At 33.8% G+C, this 23,774-nt stretch overlaps 1 protein-coding gene across 4 annotated transcripts; it reads right to left on the bottom strand.

The window, feature by feature from the left end:
• Window positions 1-6,734: 6,734 nt before the first annotated feature.
• LOC110101053 lies at window positions 6,735-23,306 on the bottom strand. 4 transcript variants are annotated; one of them, XM_028698835.1, is made up of 7 exons: window positions 23,241-23,306; window positions 22,824-22,922; window positions 22,620-22,712; window positions 20,716-20,909; window positions 10,354-11,509; window positions 9,203-9,369; window positions 6,735-7,315 (listed from the first exon to the last, which is right to left on the bottom strand). In XM_028698835.1, exons 4-7 carry the CDS (start codon window positions 20,847-20,849, stop codon window positions 7,207-7,209), a joined length of 1,566 nt encoding a protein of 521 aa, XP_028554668.1. In that variant the 5' UTR covers window positions 20,850-20,909; window positions 22,620-22,712; window positions 22,824-22,922; window positions 23,241-23,306; the 3' UTR covers window positions 6,735-7,206. The 4 variants fall into 4 exon arrangements, with proteins under 4 accessions (XP_028554668.1, XP_020684476.1, XP_028554669.1 ...); XM_020828817.2 differs by having other exon boundaries at window positions 20,716-20,885; window positions 22,623-22,712; XM_028698836.1 differs by having other exon boundaries at window positions 20,716-20,885; window positions 22,623-22,678.
• Between the last annotated feature and the right edge of the window lie 468 nt (window positions 23,307-23,774).

Below are 23,774 nucleotides of genomic sequence, written 5' to 3'. Positions count from 1 at the left end.
TAATCCACCACCAATGATAGAGGACTTAAATAAATATCATATTATTGGAGTATAATGACCACTAAAAGACCATCACGCACATTCAATTTGCTCCTAATATATATAATCCTTTAATAGACCTTTAAGAGAAAGGCTCTTCATTGGTTCTATTCGCTCTCAAGTAAAATGATTCATACTTCTGTTGATCTAACCCAATTTTTCATTGAAAGATTTATTGCCAATTGAGGAATCATTATGAAAGCCTCTCATCTTTTCATGATCTTCACAATAAGGGAGGAGCTCTAAATAAGCACTTTAAAAGTTTCACTTTTGAAGCACAAAAAATCTTGGGCGCAAATTGGAGTGTGTGATCAAATTTTCTCTTCGTAGAAGTAGGAATTTTTACTTAAAGAGAGGGGAGGTGAAGTTAAAAATAATAATAATAAAATAAAAAAAAAGAAGAAAAATAAAAAAAAAATTTAACAAAAAGAGAAAATAATATTTGAAAATAAAGGAGACTTTTGAAACTTATAGAGACTTCATGATTAAATCCAAGCTAATTTGAAAATTTTGAAGCAAAATTATTTAAGACTTTTCACCCTAGTCAAAGAGCAATTATTACGTCAGGTCACCTGATGCGTCCAGAGACTAACAATCACGCGCCACTTAATAATTACTGAATGTAATCAGGTCACCTAACGCATCCTCAAACTCGGTATTGAGCACTCGGTATTGCTCGGTATACATCCAGATTTTTTATTTTTTGTCCGGACGTAATAATTACTCCTAATCAATGCATCGACTTTATAAATGTTAAAATTATGATTAAAAAGTGTTTTCTTGATTATAGAAACAAAAGGTCCATGTTAATATCTAGAGAGCGGTCACATGTCATTTTTTTTATTTTTTTTTTTCCACAATTATAATTTTGTTCCATGAATTTTCTTAAAGACTTAACATATACTTTTAGATAATATAATCTTCGACATCCACATATAACAACCAAATGATATATTTCTAAACAAATTTCTTGATCAGCTTGAATCTTGACATAAATTTTAAATTGGAAACTTTAAGAATTAAATTTATGACAACATAAAGTTTGAATTAAAAAAAACTTACTGTTTAAAAGTATTGATAAGATGAACCCATTGGCATTACAAGTGATCTAATCCTATTGTAAATGAACTCAAACCAAGCACCTAAAACTTACTTAGAAGTTTCATGATTTTAATAAAAGAACTAAACAATCTCCAAATATTGTGTTGATATAGTCAAATAGAGTCGCTCATGGGACAAAACGAATGAGCTTAAGATCAATCAATTCTAACATCATTAAAGCATTCAAATGCTAATAAATTATCTATGATCAAGATGATCAATATAAATCGTTCGATAGAGCATTTTAAATTTTGGTCAAATAAATAAGCCCATCTTGAAAAAGCTATAAAAAGAGCCTCATTTTCTACCTAAGGGATTCAAGAGCTAAGAGATCTAAGAAAATTCTATTACATTTTCTGACAATCACTTTTAGCAACCATCATTAGTAATCACCGCCACCATTATCAAATTTCTATCATCTGACTATTGTCGTTTGACTATTAACATCTAATTATATTGCAGGGCTTTAACAGCCCACTTGTAGACGAACTTTTATTTGGTCCGGTGAACGTACGTAGAGCTACGTTCGGTCGGCACTAAGATCGCAGGCACAAAACGAGAAATACCGAGCAATACCAACAATAACGAGAAATAACATTATGTGAAGACAAAATACCGAGTTATATCGAGCAATACCGAGTAATCCCAAAAAATACCGAGTTTGTTCTTTGAGATTACTCGGTATTGATCTTCACAGTGCGGTATTCCTCATTATTATCAAATAATACCTAACAATACCGACCAAAGACCGAGGAAAAATCGAGTAACAATCCTTTGACCGAACGTAGAGCCACGTCCGGTCATAGGACATAATAAAAGCTCCTTGTAGACACCATATTTTTTATAATTTTTTTACAATATGAGTTAAACAATGTGGAAATGATCGATTCTTGTATTTTCCATTATACAATGGATTATTGAAACTAGCTCAAGCATTATGATTTTTTCATATAAAATTTTTTTATTTGTCACAACTTTTATCTGTACAATAGAGCTTTGTATAAAGGTGTTATCCTAATTAAAATTAATTTAAGTTACTATCATAATCATTAATTAAATATTAGCTCCTTTGGCAAATCAACATTACAAGTGATTAACTAACAATAAATTGGTCAAAATAAAATTTATTTAACATTTTAAACCTTGATGATTGTCATTAAATTTGTAATGCATTCCTAACAAAGCGCAATAAATAATTTATCATTATTTATGTTCTTAATTATTTATATTTTTATTATAAAAAGCCAAAACATCATTATTAAATACTCCTTAAATGATCATAATCAAACTTTATTCATTATTAAATATCTTCGAGCTATACGCATTTGACATCAATTTTTTGTCCAATTTGTCTTAGGTTTCATTTGAGATAGCTTTTAAATTAAAATTCCTTATGATAAGAATATGTATACTACATATAATAATCCTCCAAATCCTTTTAATATACTTTCAGTTGCTATATTTTTTTATCATTATTTAATTTATAAGTACATGATTGCAATAAATTCTAAGTGATAGTTTAATTGAAAAAATAATAACAAGAACAAGAACGAAAAAAAAAACATGTACATCTCTTATGAACCTTCTCTAAATAGAATTTTATTGTTCTAACAAAAATAAAAAAAATATACATGATAGAAATTGATAACCCAATTCACTTTGTGGCTTTGGCTGCCTGGATGGTGTTTGGTTTGTTGGGTTATTTTTGTTCTGGATGGAAGTTTGGATTTTGATTGGTGAGCCTGGAACTTTTATTCTATCCAGTGAACGTACGCAGAGGAAGGTTCGGTTTTAGGCAAAAAAACGCCTGTATCGAGTTTTTTGCCTTGGTTGTCTGGTCTAATTTTTCAGGGACGGACTATGATGAGATAGTTTCTTGTACGCCCCCTGATAGCCTTGGCTTGTTTTGACAATCTAGGTGGCTGATTCATCCGTTCGATCATTGGTGACCTTGTTTGGTTTGGAGACTTCTTGCCATTGTATACTCTACCTCTAATGGATGGTCCAAGCGTAACTTCTGGTTGGTGATCTGAGTCCTACTGACTTCAAGGCCTTTTTATTCTCATTTTGGCTTATTTTTTATTTTTAGATTGCAAAGCAATCTGTAGCTTATTGTGATATTTTAAGCTTTAAATTTTATATTTTGGCCTCCATTGACCTATGGTTGTACGTCCCTCCTCATCTTTGAATTAAATTTTTTTGTTTAAAAAAAAGGATAGAAATTGATAAAAATTTCGACACAAATACTAAATTTGTATAATGTGATGCTCTATAACTAAATTTGTTAAGGGACCATTTTACTACCTTTTCCCCATCAAGTTCATAAAACCTCATTTATACTTTGGGTAACCTAACTTCGTCGCAATAATTTCAATAAAGTTCATATGTGCCAATCACTAACCTACTCAAATGACAAAATTATTGAATGCATATTTAGTTATTGTTATTGCTTTCACATGTAATTTCATCATCTCTTCGTGATTGACTGTCCACCTATGCTTATTATAGTTAATAAGGTTTCATTTGGGACAATTTTCTTACTGCTCCTTAAAACAACTTCTTTAAAGTAAATACTCTAAGGTGTGTAGATGAATTATTATGAGCGGACGTCGGACACAACTCTACGTCCAGATGCCGCGCTGCCGAGCTGTACCTAGCGTCAGTACCGGTACGAGTACCGAGCAATACCGAGCCGCGGTACAATAAAAGGGTAACGTGGTGCATTTTTATTGGTCTCTGTATATCATTCGGTGTCCGCACAGAATAATTTTTCGTGTATAGGAGCCTTCTCAATAGTTTTGACTGTGTTGTTATCCCATTTGAATTATTTCCCTGATCAACAGTAATTATCATGAAGTGCAAACACTTATGATGGTCACAATGAATTGGACTACATGTTGCTAGGAAAATAGACAATAGTAACTACACAAGGATCACATGAGAAAATATAGACCTGCATGTTAAATAAAAAATAATAGTAAAATAAAAAAATAGACCTGCATGTTATAAATATCATTGCAGTAATAATGTATAACATTTCAATCCAATTATGTGACAAAGAAAGGAAAATACTCTTGATCCAATTTTTTTTTACAAACTAAGCTTTGTTTGGGATGCGGCTTTTTTACTGCTTTATAAAGCTGTTTTTTAATACAAATATAAAAAAAAAAACAATTTATCTAAAGCTATATCCAAAACTAAGTTCTAATCTTCTAGAAATTTATAATTTATATGAGAAAAACTAAGGTGTCTCTATGGAATCGCTTTAATTCTCAGTGTGTAAAGAATGAGGGGAACATTAGGGATGCTCTCAAAGATCATGATCTCAAGCTGCATCTTATGTCTCTTCGCCTCATGCGTCTCTCCCAGCACAAAATGTCATTCTTCGTATTGCGAATATGATTAGTTCACCAGAGTTGTAAATGAGGTGGTTGGTCACAACTAGTTTGTGGCGGCAATAATATTGATATTGCTTCTCCATATGATATGGATGTGGCAAATACTTATGGCAAAATAGGATAGTATCTTCTTATAGTATTCACTCCTAACTCGAATGATGGCCATGTATGGTAAGAAGGCCTTAAACTTAAACCAGGTGTTGAATATATGAAGGATATGGATCCGAGTAATGTAATGGTGATGTCCCTTAACGGTCCTCCAATGACGGCCTACGATATGGTTTGTAATCCTCGATATACTTAATATGTCTAACCTTTTTGAGAGAAAATTGATGTCGCTTGCCTCACACCCACTATTGTTATCTCTTGACAATGTTGAGTACCGTTATCTATTTAGGAACCAATGAAGGGGAGAACTCTTATGAGAAGAAAAAGGATGGAGATGATGTCATGCTTAAATCATATTTTAGTTTCACTATAAAGCTCTCACAAATGTAGTTTCACAGTGAGGAGGATGTGTAAAGCCTTAGTTCATATGCTCCATATGAGTAGTTTGCAAGTAAGAACAAATATAAATTCAACTATAATCATCCAACCCTTGCATAAGCCAGATCAAATAAAGGTTCCTTCAACTAATCGGATACTAGAAGACTTGCCTTAGAGTCCCACTTCGCTCGAGCACAATCAAATAATCAAAGAAATGCCAACCAAATCATCTATCAACATAATCACTGGGTTTCCTCAAATTCTAGAAGACTTAGGCTTCATTTGGGATGACTTTTTTCCTACTTAATTTTTTTTTTTTAACAAAAACACAAATTTTATTAAAATAAAAAAGGAGGTACAAGAAACATGAAAGCGAAACGAAAAAAAAAAAAAAAAAAAAAAAGCTACAGAAGATACAAAGGGATAACCACCCATCAGGCTCAGTAATTGGCAAAAAAAAAAAAAAAAAAGCTACAGAAGATACAAAGGGATAACCACCCATCAGGCTCAGTAATTGGCAGAGGCTTCCAACTAGTCCGAAGCCAGGCACAGGCCATCCAGTTTGGACTTGAAAGCAGAAACACACCAAGTAGCCATCCCAACCAAGCAAGAAACATATCACCAAAGGTTGCCACGAGACAAGGCTACGGAAAAGTGAGCCCTAGCCACATCATCGCCCAAAAACGCCATCCTCTTTTTTCCTACTTCTTAAAACGACTTTTTAGTATAGAAATTTAAATTTTTGTACTTGAAAAATGCTTTAAGAAGCAATAAGAAAGTCATCCCAAACGAGGCATTAATCTTTTGCTATGCTTCGTTTCATATCATCTCCACTAGATCTAACCTCTCGTTGATGATGATACATAGCACCTTAGGTATGGAGCAAATAATGTGATCCACAACTTTGGAACATGAAATATGGTCCCAATGGACAAAAAATATAATAATATTTATGGTACCCAAATGATGGCCCACTAGTTTCATGTCATCAAGGCAAGTTGCCATGACGCCCATATTGCCAGAGCCATTTTATTGCACCTCATCACACCATGTGACCCAAATCTTTAATCATCGCTAAAACTAGTCACATGTGACTTACGTGTCACCTTCCACCTCAGCATCACCTCTAATACATGTTTCCACTAAAAATATCTCTTACTTTTTCCCCTAAAAGGGATTTCAGAATTTTTTATTATTGAGACTGATTGAATTGTACTCAGGGAAGCCCTAAAAGCATGTACTTTTATTCTTATTCAGCTAGCATGGTGAAGCTTATTCGCGTTCTCCTTTATAATGGGCATAAGCCAATTGACCAACCACTTAAAGTGTTTGTGTGTTGTCTCTTCTCTCTACTTTCTCTACTTTTTTTTATCTCATCATTTTCTCCAAGCCAAACTCCATATTCCATCAATGAATTAACCCAACTTAACGGCTCACCATTCTACTAGATTTCTCTTCCTCTCTCAATGAGTTGGTGGAAACTTATAGTTTCATTCTTTAGTATCATTTTGACTCATTCTCGCACTTTAGTGTTATTTTTAGCTAGTAAGAATGATGCATTTGTAAGCTTAAAAATTTTGCTAAGTATACAAGGAGAACAAGGCCTTATACTCTCTATGTATATAAATTAGGTCCATCTTTTTCTCATTGTGATGACTAAAAACCAACATTGATCTAACAAGGTAAAATAAAATCTACAAGCTTCAATTATAGTATTAAAAGAGAAATCTTATTCCAAATTTAATCAATTTTAATCATCTCATTACTATCACAGCAATATTTTACAGAACAACCACCACTCCTGGAGCACTTCAGAGAGAATTTTTTACATAATTTTACAAAATAATTCTTTCCCAACTCACAGCACAATACAGCATCCCCATACATCACATCACTATAGAAGCATTTCTACTACCCATATAGGAAGTAAAAAGCATAACTAAATAAGAGCTATGTAAACAGGGACAGTAATTTCCTTTATTTATTAAAACTCAGCCGACTGAAACTCAAGCCTCATTTCCCTCTGAAGCTACACAGGGGAGAAAAGACAGGGCCTCTATTTCTTGAATTAATAACATTTAAAATTTTGAAGTAAACATACGATAACATTAGGATAGAATATTGATACTCAAAGGATTGATTGAAGGGTTGATATCACTTCACACAATATTGATAAGGAGAGTTAATCGGACCAAAACCTGATAAAAGAAGCTATAAAAGCTTTGATTGCATTCCACAGGGGGGTCTTTTGAGACATCTCAGACACTTTGTTAGTCTCCTGGTTTGAAGAGCTGCAAGAGATAAAAGAGCCATTGAAATGGTTATTAGAAACATGTTTTACTGAAGTTTGCTAAATAGCCGAGGAGTTGCTATAAATGGACAATCAATGGAGCTAAACATGTACTATGTCTATAAGTTTGCATATTATACGTATAATATATAATATATGTCAGCACATGAGTTATGCAAAAAAAAATTCGCATATTTTCAGAATAAATGAAAACTAATCATATTTTTAAACTTCAATAATACTCAAATTTTAAATATTTCCACTGTTGGCCAACAAGAAATTATTAATAACCAAGTTGAGTATGGTAGAACTCAGAATGTTAAGAAGTACTGTGTTGGCCTTGTGTATCACTTGTCTAAGAAGTATAAGATCGCATGCGCATAGTGCCACTTTGGCGAGTGCATTGTAGCATTATGCTCTGACTTTGACATAGAATGAAATCTTAATTCAAATTTAATAGTTTTGTTTAACTAGCGCAGATAGCTTCTTCTCAAAAATGGTCCTTGGTGTATCATCTACATGCTCCTCGGAGGCCCATCTTCACCCTCTTCACATTGCCTCCACTTGGTCTCTCAATCTCACGATTATTATTAATTTCTAATTATTTTTTCATCGCTTCATTTTTTATATCTTTGTATTTTTTTCAAAGCTGGAAAATTAATATTATTGAATTTATCATTATATTTATTGAAAGTTATTATATAATATAGTTTAAGTTTAATTAATTAAATTATTATTGTATGCACATAATATAATTAAATGATTATTATATGCACATAATTAATGTATATGTTGATGGTCCAACGATCCTATAGCACAGCTTGGCAATTAGTGGGATTCTCTAGCAGTAAATCTTGGCAATCCAGGTGATTGCAACTATCTCAACTCCCTTGGGAATTACATGGAGCAAAGAGTGCAAACCATCGAATATCCTTTCTTATTCGCATAGATGCATGTACAGAAATTTAGATAATACTTAATATTATATCCTAGGAACTTTGTCAAGTAATCACTATGTTTATTAGTTGTTTCCAAAGATAAAAACTACCTAATGTAGCGTATAATCTTTTTGTATAAATAAGAGTTTAGGATCCTCAATGAGATGCACACAAAATTCAAATTATATATACTATCTTAAGAATATATGATATTCGAGTCATGAGTGTCATAGTTAACAATAACGATGTTGTGCTCTGCTCTATGCACATCGAAGAAAAAAAACAAAAAACAAAAAAAAAACCCTTTCACATTGCATTGCACTTAGGAGTAGGGCTTATAAGAAACAGTTGGGATAAGGAAAAAGATGCTGGTGATGGATCATAAATCATAATCTAGTAAAATCTGCTAAAATCAAACCAAATGGCTCTTGCCCTTAAAAAAAATACCCAACCATATATGATAATGCTCTTTTGAACAGAGAATCATAATAGATATATACATATATATATGTATTTAGTCATATGCTCATGTTTCGTATACTAATTTTTAAGATTCTTGATATTGTTGCAACCGTATGAATGTATTTCAATATAATAATTTTTACAAAGACTAGAACCTTGGATATCGCTTTAGAGATCAAAGGCAATATCACTAAAAACTGGTTGGTGGTGATATATCCATCTAAAAGCTAGGCATCATAGGTCAACTGTCTTAAAGATTACAAATCCATTTTACCATAAAGAACAGAATAAGAAAGGCAGCAAATTTAAATTCTAAAAAAAAAATTAAGAACATAAAAATAAATAGTATAACTTCCTAAATTTAGCTTGTAAAGTTCTCTTATCGAATCATTTTACATGGATTTAAATTGATTAGTAGTATTAGAAAATCAGCCACCATACTTTCCATCAATTTAGGATATTGTAAATAGGACAAATTTGTAATTTACCTTATATTGTCTCCACCATTCACAGTACTGAAAGCACCATGTTGTCTTTCAGTCTTGAAGTCTGAACGATCTGCCTCTTGAATGACAGGTTCAAGTAGTTTGCCTGAAGCATTTTCTGATTCTTTAACAGCATCAACAAGACTACTGGACTTATCTACCAATTTCAGCTGCATCAGAAAAAAATAATGAACCCACTTATCAAGCATGGATTTATACTACTGAGGCAAGTGTTACTAACCATTTGACTACAATACTAGATGCAATAGTGAAGAAAAATAAATAGTTCATGAATCTTAAAGTGCTCTAAAACACAAGGCTGAGCACATTTGTTGACTAAATCGCCACACATTGTATATTTTAGGTATATATACAAAACATCTACATCAAACTAGTTTCTTAGTTAAAGATAAATCCAATGAAGCAAAAATTTGAAAACAAAACCATAAAATATCAATAATGGCCACAGAAAACAAACAAATTATGCAATTGTGTAACATAAATAAGGGAGTTCAAAACAAATTGAATCAAGTTTAACAAAAAATAAGCAAATCTAAAGATAAAGTTAAATGCAAACAAGATGTAGGGTGCATATCTAATTTGAAAACAATATTCAAAATCAACTGCAATTTTAATGGCGGCCTTCCGATGACCTTGTTAGGAAAGTAGATATATTAAATTTGACTTATGTTAAGAAAGATAGAGGTAGACCGAAAAAGACTTTGTTAGAAAATATTAGAAATGACATTTTTTTATTAGATTTAGATGATAATTTGACCTTTAACAGGACACAATGGAGAAAAAAAAATTCATGTAGCCGACCCCACAGTGGGAAAAAGGCTTGTTGTTGTTATTGTTGTTATTGTTCAAGTTCTTTAAAAGAAAAAGTGTCAGACAACTGATTAAGGAAAGCCAAAATGGATAAACACAGAAGAGTCGGACAACTGAATTCACTGTACATTATATCTTCATATCCCTTCTTTAACCTTTTTAACTCTAAGCATTGCAAGGTCATGCAAGGGCTTCATATGCTTTCCATATTCTCCGTATGTAACCCTCAGTGCAGACTATGTTGCCATGAAGCTCATCAAATTAACTAAAACATATGAAACTAAGATCTGAAATGGGTGTTAGTTCTAGTTCAGCATGCTTACATCATTTTCTGCAGCTCCAGGTGCAGGGGATCGTGTTGTTTGTAAAACAAAGTTATCCATACATTGTCCTTTAGCTACATCAATTCCTTGTTCACTAGACGAAGCAATCTCCCTGGATTGTTCAATACTTGCGAAAGGCTCTTTGTCAAAAGGAATAAATGGAACATCACCTTTATTAGCAGAACTAGAAGTTTCTGATGAGCTGAAAGTACTGTTTGAGCTCACTGTTTCTAACTCTGAACTGTAAATAGCAGTTCTTTTCAGGAAGGGCTCAGGTGGCAAATGCACTTTATGAGCAGATCTTATAATCTGTGGCGTGTTAGAGACAGCTAGAGTTACCGTTTCTGAGGAGACATCTTGGTCTAACGTATCATCTACTAATGCCAAGACTCCATGATTATCCCGGTGACCGTTTGACTGATCATCCACAATGTCTGAGAAAAGCATACTAGTTCCTGGTAAGCTTTCGTTAACAGAGGTCTCTGAAATGTTGGTGTTCTCTTCAAAACAATTTGTTCTCACAGAGATTTTATTGTGCGTGTCTTCATTAGTCAGTTCAGATTCAACCAAAAAGTTTCCAGACCCGGTAGGATATAATGAATGTGATTGCTTAGCACCTTGAACTTTAGTGTTTATCTGTTCATCACTTCCCCAGGCATCATCCTTCTTTGCTGTTAGTGAGTGAACATTTGATTCCTCAGTCCCCGAATTAATCAACTCTTCATGTAGAACACTGCCGTTAGCAGAGTCTTCTATAAGATTAGTTTCGCCATTCTTCACTTGCCAAGAAAAGTTCTCATTCATACGAGTTCCGAACCTTACGTGGGCACCAGGTTTGTTTATTTCAATATTCACGTCACTTGTAACTTCTTGCAGCTCCAATGAAGAATCAACTTCACCATGAACATGATCTATTCTATTGCCAATACCTGAAATGGATATGTTTCCACCAACATCCAGAAAAGAACTAGTATCTGTCTCCTCTTCAGTGTAATACTGGAGATTTAGTAATTTTGACGATGGGTTTCCAGGACCCAGCACTTTATTTTCTTGAATTATATCTCTCACAATTTCCCTTATAGTGTAGAAAGATCCACCAACTTCCTTGTGTGTAAGATTAAGGGATGGAAATTTCCCATTATTTGAGCTCTGGTACCTGAAGGGAATTTTTAAATTCGATGTGAATAGTTCTTTAATTTGATATCGATCACTTCAGAATGAAATACTGAGTTTGATGCGAGTATGGAAATTAAATGATAGATATAAGGGAGAAATACATACATTCCACCAAAATCATACATATTTACCAATCTCATACCTAGTTAAAAATGAATTATTGAACCGAGCATTTGGGTGTGTTGCGACCAAAATAATGTGAATTTGATTAAACCGAAAAAATACGAGTTGAGATTTTATTATGAATTTTGGCATTCAAGTAAAATTTTGATAAACTGCGGTACATGTGTTAGTTTTGTAAATAATTAAAATTTGAATGGTATGTATGAAATTTGGTAACAATATACAAGATGATGTCACATGTGCATTCACTAATGTTGACTTCATTAATACGATGCACATCCATATGACTATCCATATCGCAGGCATCCCCATGCAATGACTTCAAAGATGCCATTTTGATGCATGCAAATTACTATTTATTTTCATTTTTATTGTAATTTGAATGTTATAATTTTTGTTTTGTTTAGTATAGTTTAGGTTTTTTTAATTTTTTATTTTATTTTTTATTTTTTTTTTTATGGAAAACATTCAATGATCATGAGTAGGTAGTGCTTGGGCATGACAAACCTTGGGTGTGCTAGCTTCTTGGGTTCTTTGGTCTTTTGGGCTGCTGTTGCCTCTCGAGTTGAGTCTTGGCTGCTCAGGTTTGGGCTGTGTTCTTTGGGTGCTTCTTGGTTCCAGCTCATAAATGCTTGAGCTAAAGGTTTAGCTCATTAATTTGAAAATGTATTCTACTTGTTAAGCTCATTAAGTGGAGTTAGAACTTTTCTCTTCCCCTTCTTTGTGCCCCCTCGGTTTCTTCCTAGTGTTGTTTCCAGTGGCTAGTTCTCCTCCCTTTGTTGGGTGCTAGTTCCTGTCCCCTGTGCTGCCTTTTCGGTTTCTTCCCAGGCTGCTTTCCCGTGGTTGCTTTACCTGGTTCCTGTGTTGCCTTTTTTGGTGCTGCTCTATTTTGCCTACAGACCTTCCTCTTCCCCTAACCTGATTGGTTCGGTTGGAGGTGAGAATTGACTATTTAGCTGCCCCTTTTCTCTTATAAATTAGAGATGTATTTGTCATGAGGAGGTTGTTGATTATCTTGAGAAAAGTCTTTAAAAACCTGAAAGTTTCTTCTCCTTTCTTGGAAAAGCTTGAGAGCTTGCTCTAGTTCTTTCTTCCTCCTCTCTATTTCGTCTTAGCTTCTAATATCTTCTTCTCTACGCAAGTTCCACTCCACTTGTAGCCTTCTTCTTGAGCTATTGGAGGTGTTCGTTGGTAGAATTTGGTGACATTAGCTGGAGGAGTTTGGTTGGACGTTGGACCTTGTTGCTGTGGTGGACTCTTGGTTTGTAAACCCTAAGCACTTATCTTATTTTACCTACTTTTCATTGCATGTGCGGAAACCGCTTGCCGGTTGTTCTGAGGATAGTGTTTTTATTTTTAAATTTTGTTTCGTTTGTTCAACTTTGGTTTGTTTTGATGTTTGTTTGGATGTATACATTCTAGATTGAATCAAGTTTTGTTTTAGTTGTTCTAGTGTTCTCCTCTATTGACTCTTTCTTTCTAGTTTACCTGCATCAAGTTTGGTATCAGAGAGAGTTAGAAAATATTTGGATGGTGTGAGTCTCTTTCTTAAGAAAACAAAAATGGCTAATAATCAAGGGGATTGGCAACAAATAATACAACAGTTAACGGATTTGCAAAATCAAATAAACAACATTGCTAATACTCTTGCAAACTTAAATGTCAACAATCCTAATGTTCAAACTTCTAAGAGTGAGGAGGATGTCCCTAGAAACTAAAATTGGCGACAACAAAATTAAGATTATGAAATTAAAATTGATGTTCATAACTTCGAAGGTAAATTACAACCCGACCAATTCATCGAATGAGTAGAAAAAATGGATCAGTTTTTTGAATGGAAAGAAATACCGGATAATAGGAAGGTCAAATTTGCAAGCTTAAAACTCACTGGTCATGCACTCACATGGTGGAAAAATCTTCAAAACAATAGACAAAAGCGAGGGAAAGAAAAATTCAAAACTGGGAAAGAATGAAAGAAAAAATGAGAGGAAAATTTCTGTCTTCAGATCACGCACGAACAAGCTTTCAAAAATTTAATAACTTGCATCAAGGTAATCAATCTGTTGAAGAATACACTGAAACTTTTTACAAACTCCAATCTAAAAATGATTTAGAAGAGTCTGAAGAAAGAACTGTCACAAGATATATCAACGGTCTAAAATGGACAATCCAAAATCAACTGAGTTTACACCATTTAATTAAACTCGACAAGGTATATCGAATGGCATTGAAAATTGAAAAGCAACATCAAAAGGGTCACAACAAAATAACTAAAACATATAAGCGAAGACAGACTAGCGGGGCTAAAACTCAATCTTCAAAAACTTTTGTAGGAACATCGAGTGTGCGAACTAAATCATTTGAAACTCAAACTTTGGATAAGGGTAAACGAATAATGGGGCCTAAATCTACTGAACAACCTAAATTGAATGGACCATGTTATAAATGTGGGCTTTATGGTCATCTCTCTGCGGCTTGTTAAAAAAACAACCCACCAAGAAATAATTACATTGAAAATGATGAAGAAATAGAAGAAGAGGAAGAAAACGAATCTGAACCTGAAAACAAAATTGAATTGGAGAAAGTTGATGTAGAGGGTGATGAAGGTGAACAGCTTTTAGTAATCCGACAAGTTTTAACTGCTAAAAGTTTAACTGCTAAAATGGAGAATGGGGATAGGTGGCTTAGAAGAAATATTTTTAAAACCACTTGCACGGTTGAGTAAAAAATTTGCACTCTTGTGATCGATAGCGGAAGTTCGGGTAATTTTGTTTCACAAATAATGGTTGATAAGCTCAAATTGAAATCAAAACCACTTACAAAATCATACAAAATCTCTTGGTTCAAGGAAGGGGGTGAGGTTCCTATAACAAAATAATGCACTATTAATTTAACAATTGAAAGTTCTTTCAAAGATCAAGTTGTTTGCGATATTGTTCCTCTTGAAGTCTATCATATTTTATTAGGTCGTCCTTGACAATTCGATCACAAAATCATTCATAACGGGGAAAAGAACACCTACACTTTGATTCAAAATAATAAAGAATTCACTATTTATCCTAAAAAACATGTGCCTAACCCGCCTGCCAAAAATATCAAAGTTGCAAAAACAAACACTTATGAACTGCTTCTTAACACAAATGAGTTGAAACAATCTGAGGTAGCTTACTTGATGCTAGGAAAAGAAACTGATTCAACTTCTCAAATTTTTAAAGAAATTCAACCTTTAATTGATGAATTTCTTGATATAACACATGAAGAGTTACCAAAAGGTTTGCCACCTATGAGAGACATTCAACATCACATTGATTTAATACCTGGTGCCACTTTACCTAATCTTCCCCATTACATAATGAGTCCAATTGAATATGAAGAACTTTTTAAGCAAGTGTCTGAACTGTTAGAGAAGGGTTTCATTAAGGAAAGCTTAAATTCCTGTGTTGTATCTGCTTTGCTTACTCCTAAAAAAGATGGAACATGGAGGATGTATGTGAATAGTCGGGCTATAAATAAAATCACCATCAAGTATAGATTTCCAATTCCTATGCTATATGATATGTTGGATATGCTAAGTGATGCCAAAATCTTTTCAAAAATTGACTTGAGGAGTGGATATCACCAGATTAGAATACGACCGGGAGATGAATGAAAAACTACTTTTAAAACTAAGGAAGGATTGTACGAATGGCTTGTTATGCCTTTTGGGTTGTCAAATGCTCCTAATACTTTTATGAGAATAATGAATCATGTTTTGAGACATTTTATTGAAAAGTTTGTTGTGGTATACTTCGATGATATTCTGATTTATAGCATTCACTCTTCTGATTATCTTAATCATGTGAAACAAATTCTGCAAACTCTAAGAGAGCAAAAATTGTACATCGATCTGAAAAAGTGTTCTTTCATGACTTCAAGTTTAACATTCTTGAGATATATTGTGTCTGAGGGAATTAAGGTTGATAATGTAAAAATTGAGGCTATTCAAAACTGGCATACTCCTAAAAACATAAGCAAGGTGAGAGGGTTTCATGGCTTAGCTTCTTTTTATCGAAGGTTTATTAAAAACTTCAGTTCTCTGATTGCCCCTATCACTGATTGTTTGAAAAAGGGAATCTTTAGGTTGACACCTCAAGCTGAACTAACTTTTCAAATGATTAAAGCAAAAATATGTCAAGCTCCCATCTTTAGCTTGCCAAATTTTGAAAAAAAAAATTGAAGTTGATTGTGATGCTCTGCATGTTGGTATTGGTGTTGTGCTTATAGCCAGAAAGGAAAACCTATTGCTTATTTTAGTGAAAAGTTGAATGATGCTCGATCTAAATATTCTACCTATGACTTAGAATTTTATGCGATTGTTCAAGCTTTGAAATTCTATAAATGTTATTTAATTTAAAGGGAATTTGTTTTAAACACTGACTATGAAGCTTTGCGATACTTGGGCTCTCAAAAAAATCTGAACAAAAGATATGCCAAGTGGGTCTCTTTTTTGCAAGAATACTCTTTTCACATTAAGCATAAAATTAGAGTGCTAAACAAAGTAGTTGATGCTTTAAGTAGGAGGTCTCATCTGTTGGTAACTGTTTATCCAACCATAACTTCTTTCGACTTTTTAAAAGACATTTATGTGAATGATCCTGATTTTAAGAGTATTTGAGAATCTTGTCTTACTTCTGGAACTGATCCTTCTGCTCAATTTGTCATTCAACAAGGTTTTCTATTTAAGGGTTCTAGACTTTGCATTACAAAAAATTCTTTAAGAGAACAACTTGTGCAAGAACTTCATAGTGGAGGTTTGGGTGGACATTTTGGTCAAAGATAAACTGTTGCCTTAGTGGAAGAAAAATATTTATGGCCTCATATGAAAAAGCAAATTGTTAAGCTGATGAAACAATATAAAATCTGTCAAGCTTTTAAGGGAACTTCTCAAAACATTAGTTTGTATACTCCTCTTCTTATTCCAAATAAACCTTGGGAGATATATCTATGGATTTTGTTTTAGGATTGCCTGTTACTGCAAGAAAATATGACTATGTTTTTTGTTGTCGTTGATTGATTTAGCAAAATGGCACACTTTATTCCATGCAAGAAAGCTTCTGATGCTTCATATATTGCTGATTTATTTTTTAAAGAAATTGTTCGTCTCTATGGCATTCCTCGAACATTCACTTCTGATAGGGATACTATATTTTTGAGCCATTTTTTTTAGAATACTCTGGGCAAAATTAGGAACTACTACTCTTCAGTTTAGTAGTGCATATCACCCACAAACCGATGGACAAACTGAAGTTATCAATAGAAGCTTAGGAAATTTACTGAGATGCCTAGCTAGTGAGAAACCATCCCAATGGAATTTAATATTGCCCCAAGCTGAATTTGTATACAATAATTCTATTAATCGCTTCACTGGTAAAACTCCCTTTGAGATTATTTATGGTCAGCCTATACCTCACATTTTAGATAAAACTTATTTGTCTTTACCTAATAAAGTTAGTGTTAAAGCCACAGAAACTCCACAGAAACTTTTGATCATATCAAATCTGTCCAACAGCAAGTCCTTGAAAAACTCTGAATGGTTCATGTTAAATACAAATCTGTTGCTGACAAACATTGGAGGGAAGTTTATTTTAAGGAGGGTGATTTGATTATGGCTTACTTTAGTCGCCAACGATTTCCTGTTGGTACTTTTGAAAAATTAAGCATGAAGAAATTTAGGCCTTCCGTGTTCTACGAAAGTTGGGCACAAATATCAATCTCTTGGATTTTCTATTACTATTGGCACTTCTCTTGTGTTTAATGTTTCTGAACTTTCTTTATATGAAGGAAATTATGATGATTCTGTTGAAGTTGAAACTTTACCACTTTCCACATCAATTCTAAACAATGATGATCAGGTTGAAGATGTTATTGATGTCAGAATTACTAAGACTGGACATGACGAGCACAAAAGATCTCTGGTTAAATGGAATAATCGTCCATTGACAGACTGTGCATGGATGGATGCTATTGAGCTGAAAAATTGCCATCCGAGTCTTTTTCAGAAAGTTGATAAAGCCTTCTCATCAAGAGATGAGCTTCTCCCAACTAGAGGGAATTGATGCACGCAAATTACAATTTATTTTCGTTTTTTATTGTAATTTGAATGTTATAATTTTTGTTTAGTTTTTTTTTTTATGCTATCCAATGATGAAAAACATCCAATGATCATGAGTAAGTAGGCTTGGGCATGGCAAATCTTAAGTGTGCTAGCTTCTTAGGTTCTTTGGTCTTTTGGCTCTCAGGTTGAGCCTTAGCTGCTCGGGTTTGGGTTGTGTTCTTTGGGTGCTTCTTGGTTCCAGCTCATAAATGCTTGAGCTAAAGGTTTAGCTCATTAATTTGAAAAGGTATTCTACTTGTTAAGCTCATTAAGTGGAGTTGGAACTTTTCTCTTCCCCTTCTTCGTGCCCCCTCGGTTTCTTCCTGGTGCTGTTTCTCAGGGCTGGTTCTCCTCCCTTTGTTGGGTGCTGGTTCTAGTCCCCTGTGCTGCCTTTTCGGTTTCTTCCTTGGTTGCTTTCCCGTGGTTGCTTTACCTGGTTCCTGTGTTGTCTTTTCAAGTGCTGCTCTATTTTGCTTGCAGGTCTTCCTCTTCCCCTTACCTGATAGTTTCGGTTGGAGGTGGGAATTGGTTATTTGGCTGCCCCTTTTCTCTTATAAATTATAGATGTATTTGTCATGAGGAGGTTATTGATTATCTTGAGAAAAGTCTTTAAAAACCTGAGGGTTTCTTCTCCTTTCTTGGAAAAGCTTGAGAGCTTGTTCCAATTATCTCTTCCTCCTCTCTATTTCGTCTTGGCTTTTAATCTCTTCTTCTCTACGCAAGTTCCACTCCACTTGTATCCTTCTTCTTGAGCTATTGGAGGTGTTTGTTGGCATAATTTGGTGGCATTTGCTGGAGGAGTTTGGTTGGACGTTGGACCTTGTTGTTGTGGTGGACCCTTGATTTGCAAGCCCTAAGCACTTATCTTATTTTACCTACTTTTCGTTGCATGTGAGGAAACCGCTTGCCCATTGTTCTGAGGATAGTGTTTTTATTTTTTAATTTTGTTTCGTTTGTTCGACTTTGGTTTGTTTTGGTGTTTGCTTGGATGTGTGCATTCTAGATTGAATTGAGTTTTGTTTTAGTTGTTCTAGTGCTCTCCTCTATTGACTCTTTCTTTCTAGTTTGCCTGCATCACGTTTGTATCCGTGCAATAACTTCGTTAATATTGTGTGCACCCACACATAATTATTTTGACGTTTTTTGTCTTTGTAGGCACAATTAATTTGACGTCTTTGCATGCCCTCTTTAGGCGCAATACCCAAAAAAAAAAACATCATAGGTTCATTTTACCTCTAATAAATTGTATTGATACTTGCAAGCACCTTCATAGCATGTATGTCTTTCTTGGAGTGGTGAGGGTCAATATTTCACCTTGGTTCTACACAAACTATATAAGCCCTTTTTTTATTGCATCACAAAATAGGCACTTTTGCTTGCTTCTTTAGAGCGGACGACGCAAAAACACTGCTAAATTTTCTAGCAAATCCCTTGAATCAAACTATCAACAAAGAAACAAGTATAAAAAGAACATAAAGAGCACTTAAGCTAAATATTTAAAACCAATTGCATGCACTATAATGAACTCATTGTGAACAAATAATAAAACTTGGACCCTATTTGAAGTGCAAGTTAGGTGGTTTGAAGCTCCCCCTTGCCTCCTCCCAAATTCAAAGACAAATGGCTTCATCAGAAAATATTCATAGGATTTTGCATATAACATGGTTTCCCTAATCTTTACAATAATCATTAAGTAATTTTTTAACATCTAAATATAAATAAGTTAAACTAGATAAAAGAAAGAAATAAATGATGTTATTATAAATCTCACGCCCTCATTTACACAGCAAGATTCTATGCTATACTAGGTATTCCTTCCTTTGAACATATTTGAATAAGGGAATAACTGCAGTTTGTAATCTATGTGACAATCCAGCGAATTGGGATTCTGAATCCATATCGCCAACTGGGAATCCTACCAACACTCATTAAGTTGCAGGGTAGTTGAGCTCGGGAGTCCTTCAGTTAGAAATTAGAATGTCAGCAAGTTGTTTGTCCTTGAACACACGATCTACATCAATGTTTAAAATTGCGTATTCGGGTATTGAGGCGTTTTTCGTTCATGAGGCGAGGCGTAAGCCTCAAGGCGTTTTGAGGCGTAAGCCTCAAAATCAAAAGATTGCGTAAACATAAAATGATAAATTTTTTATATACTAATGAGTGAATAATATAAAACATAAAAAAACATAAGATATGAATTGAAATCAAAACATCCCAATAATAAGACAACATGAAATATAGTTCAACTCAAAATTCTATCTTTCCTAAATCCCAGTATTCTTTTCATTAACATATAATTCCAATTTCCAAAAACAAATATCAATGACATATCACATAAGAACTCATAAGTCATCAACACTGTCATCACTAAGGGGTTCTTCATTTGAATCATCATTATAATGAACTGCTCTCTCTCCTTCCTCCTCTACTATAGAGTCCAATGTCGGACATTTACTTCAAGATTTATGTAAGTTTTAATATATATATATATAGCGTGAGGCGTAATCCTCATGTCAGTGAGGCGAGGCGGGCCTCGACCAAGTTGAGGCGCAAGCCTCATAAAAAAAACTCGAGGCGTAAGCATCGAGGAGTTTTTTACTGGAATTACGCAAAGGCGAGCCTCATATTGCGCAATTTTAAACCATGATCTACATATCAATCCACGTTATTATTATGTGTCAATCAATTTCAATTTGTTTTGTTCGATCATGTTTAACTAATTTGTGTACAATGTTGATAATTGATTTATTGTTGCAATATATCTTCATAATACCTTCGCACTTTATTTCCAAGTCATTTAGAATGATTTCAATCCATAATTTTTTGTAGATTCATTAGGTCATTGCGAGAAATTCTATTTTAGTACTAAATCCACATAAAATTAAAAAAAGGAATCAAATAAATATCATTTATTTGTGTAAAGTGATTACTTCTTTATGAAGGACATGACCATTGTTCTCCTCTCTTCTTTTGTTCGGCGAATCCGTGACTTGTTTTCCCTAGAAGCACTGCATTTAGGTAGGGAAAATGATTGCCCTACCGAGCTAACCGTCACACCCTGCATGATGGCAATGAAATTCACACCCTTTTGGAACGACACCTGTACCCAAAAAGATGAAGATTAGAATGAGATTACGTAAGTTAAAAAACAAATGGCCTGAAGCAAATGCCAAATGTCCTGTTAACCCATTTACTTGTAGCAACATTAAGTAGTCACATTTCTAACAAATAACATTTTAGCTCTTTCATTATTGGAGAAGTCATAGTCATATAAATGACCCAATTTCACATAATCAAGGATAACAAATAAGCTCGTAGTTACAGATGGTGGTCTTAAAGCTTGAGTAAATCTTTCATGTCCCAGAAAGTCAGTCTCAAACAATGCAGAACAATTAAGTTTTTGAGATCCACTTATCCGCGTGTCTTCTTTATTCAAACAAACATGTGTGAGTTGATTCCTACTTGCTTACAGTATTGGTATCAAGAAAAGGACAGCAAATGTCACATTATGGCCAAATCTTACAGTAAAATATGTATTTTTTTTATGTTAACCAAATCAACTAATTCAGAAATTATTTTCAAAAAAATAAAGTTAAAATTTTCAAATCAATAGTAGCTACCGTTCAGGAAAACGGTTAAAAAGTCAAGTACTTTTAAAGCCTAGCTGATTCTTGATAGCTGGAAAATATAATTCTCCATATGAAAAATATTGTAACTGTGATGCTAGGACTAGAAATAGTAGCCAAATTTTCTAAAGATTTCATGTTAATATCTGATCCATGCAGGTCGCACAAACACCAGATAAAGATGGTGGCAAAACAAACTAGTTTCCAACATTAGCAAATAAACAAACATGTTTGCAATCATTTATACCTGAAAAAGTTATCCATAACCTCAAAGTACACAAAGAACAACCAGGCCAATACAAGAGTGCATAACAAATTGAGGCGCTCAAAAAGCCCAACTATTGCTCACATAGAATCACAATCATCCAAAGGGAAACAATTTGAAATTTGAAAATTGCAGGCACAGATTCATAGTTAAGCGGCAATCACAAGAATAAAATGAGAAAAAAAAAAAACCCGCCCACATTTTTTTCTCTCAAAAAACACATGATTGAGAAAGATAAGTGGTTTGAAATATTAAATTGCACTCTCACAAGCACTAAACAAGCATCTATACAAACAATAACCTACCAACTAACACCTGAAGGAAACATATGGTTGAAGAAGCTTGACGACACAATACCATAATCACATACTAACGGCATTTCATGATAACCTTGAAGTTGGAAATAAATACGTAACTAGACGTGAACATAGTTTGGATATTACATTTTATCAATGGAACTAAGAACTACAATAAAATTTTACAAGATGGTTCAAGCCATAACATCACCAAGCATATAAATCATATTTCTCTTATAATTTCAACTGCCAACACTGGAATTAATTTAATACTTTTCCACAAAATGTGAAACCTCTAAACTTCCAAATTCCCTTTTCAAGAGACAGTGGCTTCTCAAAACTTTCAAGAGAATCATGCCCATGCATTATTTAGCCAAACTGGTAAGGGTGCCGGCAAGATCAATGCTAAGTAAATAAACCAGCTCGTAATGTTTTCAGTCTATAAGGTAATAGATGCCCCATGATTATTCCACCAAAATTCATCCCACTAAAACACCAAAAATACCATAACCTCCCACAGTTATTGTAGGTCTTCTCAATCTCCATGCTTTACTATGGATCCTTCATAAAATAAATAAAAAGACTAAAACTGTCAATAAAAATTTATGCATTAATGACAACTGGAAAACTATATAAGGCAAATATTCTACCTTTTCATTTTGTTAGTGAAGTCTCATCCTTGTCATCACCACTGGGATGATTAGTACTGTATGAAATGTGTATAGAGATAGTCAAACTCCCTAATAAAAAACAAAAAAAAATACATAACAATGACCATATCAAGGTTAATTCTCTTACATGGCATGGAAGTTTAAATACATAGAAGAGTAGAATAAACAGGAAGATCTCACCTTGAGCCTAGTTCATCAGCAACTTGTTCAGCTAATGCTACCCTCAACCAAGTTGGCCCACTTTTGGGCCTCCTCCAGATTTGAATCCAATGCAAACCTCTTACAATGCATAACCAAGAGTAATCTTCAGCGTCATTTACAACAACGAGTACATTTTTACTAGCACATTATATATTATCGCGCGCTATGCGTCACCTTACCCAAGGTTACTTCAAAGCTAAGAAACCCTAAACGCCATTAGCCTAACAAAAATTTTCTATAACATTAACCCGACTAAGCAAATATTCACAAAACAGCAAATTTTGATCGTAAATGTTGCAAACTGGAAGAATGGGAGGATGAAGAGCGAAATGCGGCCTTGGAGAAGACGGGAAAGAGAAAGGAATTGAGAAGAATAGTGAAGTGCAGCTCAAGTACCTTCGTTCGCCGACCACCGCCAAAGTAGGGTTTTAGCTTTTTTGGTCGAAATAAATAGACTTAGACATATTTAACGTTAATACTTATAAGAGAGGGCCTTGGGGCCGTTTGATAAGTAAATTAACATTATTTTAAATTTGATATATTTAAAACATTTTATAGTTTTTATTGGTTGTAAAATAGATTTAGAAGTTTATCTTTTTATATTTGGATGCTAAAAAGTGAACAATTTTTTTAGTTTTTATGTATTTTATTTATTAGGGCATGATAATGAGCCTACATTGATGACAAATAGAGGTTCTCAAGTGTCGTCGGTATAGTTAAATCGTGAGATCGGTTGTCAAGAATGCTGCCAAGAGGTCGAGAGATTGCAGACTGAGCATTGAGAGATTGCAAGTGCGTCATGCAATGCCAAAGGGCTGCAAACAAACCAATATGCGATAAATTTATCCGTGCTTCGATTTGATTAAAGTTCGTCCATAATTATTTAATAAAATATATAATATCTTTATAAATACTCTATTAATAAAAGAA

The sequence above is a fragment of the Dendrobium catenatum genome, unplaced genomic scaffold (assembly GCF_001605985.2).
Source record: "Dendrobium catenatum unplaced genomic scaffold, ASM160598v2 fragScaff_scaffold_1159, whole genome shotgun sequence".
Lineage (NCBI taxonomy): Eukaryota > Viridiplantae > Streptophyta > Magnoliopsida > Asparagales > Orchidaceae > Dendrobium > Dendrobium catenatum.
The sequence above is the reverse complement of the archived record's forward strand: the minus strand, read 5'-3'. Positions and strand labels throughout refer to the sequence as shown.

What these genes read in the sequence shown, in the direction of transcription:
- LOC110101053 (XM_028698837.1), bottom strand. Translation starts at nt 20,849, where the DNA reads ATGCAGGGTGTGACGGTTAGCTCGGTAGGGCAATCATTTTCCCTACCT. An exon ending in CTGGAGCTGCAGAAAATGAT is followed by an intron (nt 9,370 to 10,353) that starts GTAAGCATGCTG and finishes TTTCTGATGCAG; the next exon opens with CTGAAATTGGTAGATAAGTC. An exon ending in AATGGTGGAGACAATATAAG is followed by an intron (nt 7,316 to 9,202) that starts GTAAATTACAAA and finishes TATCTCTTGCAG; the next exon opens with CTCTTCAAACCAGGAGACTA.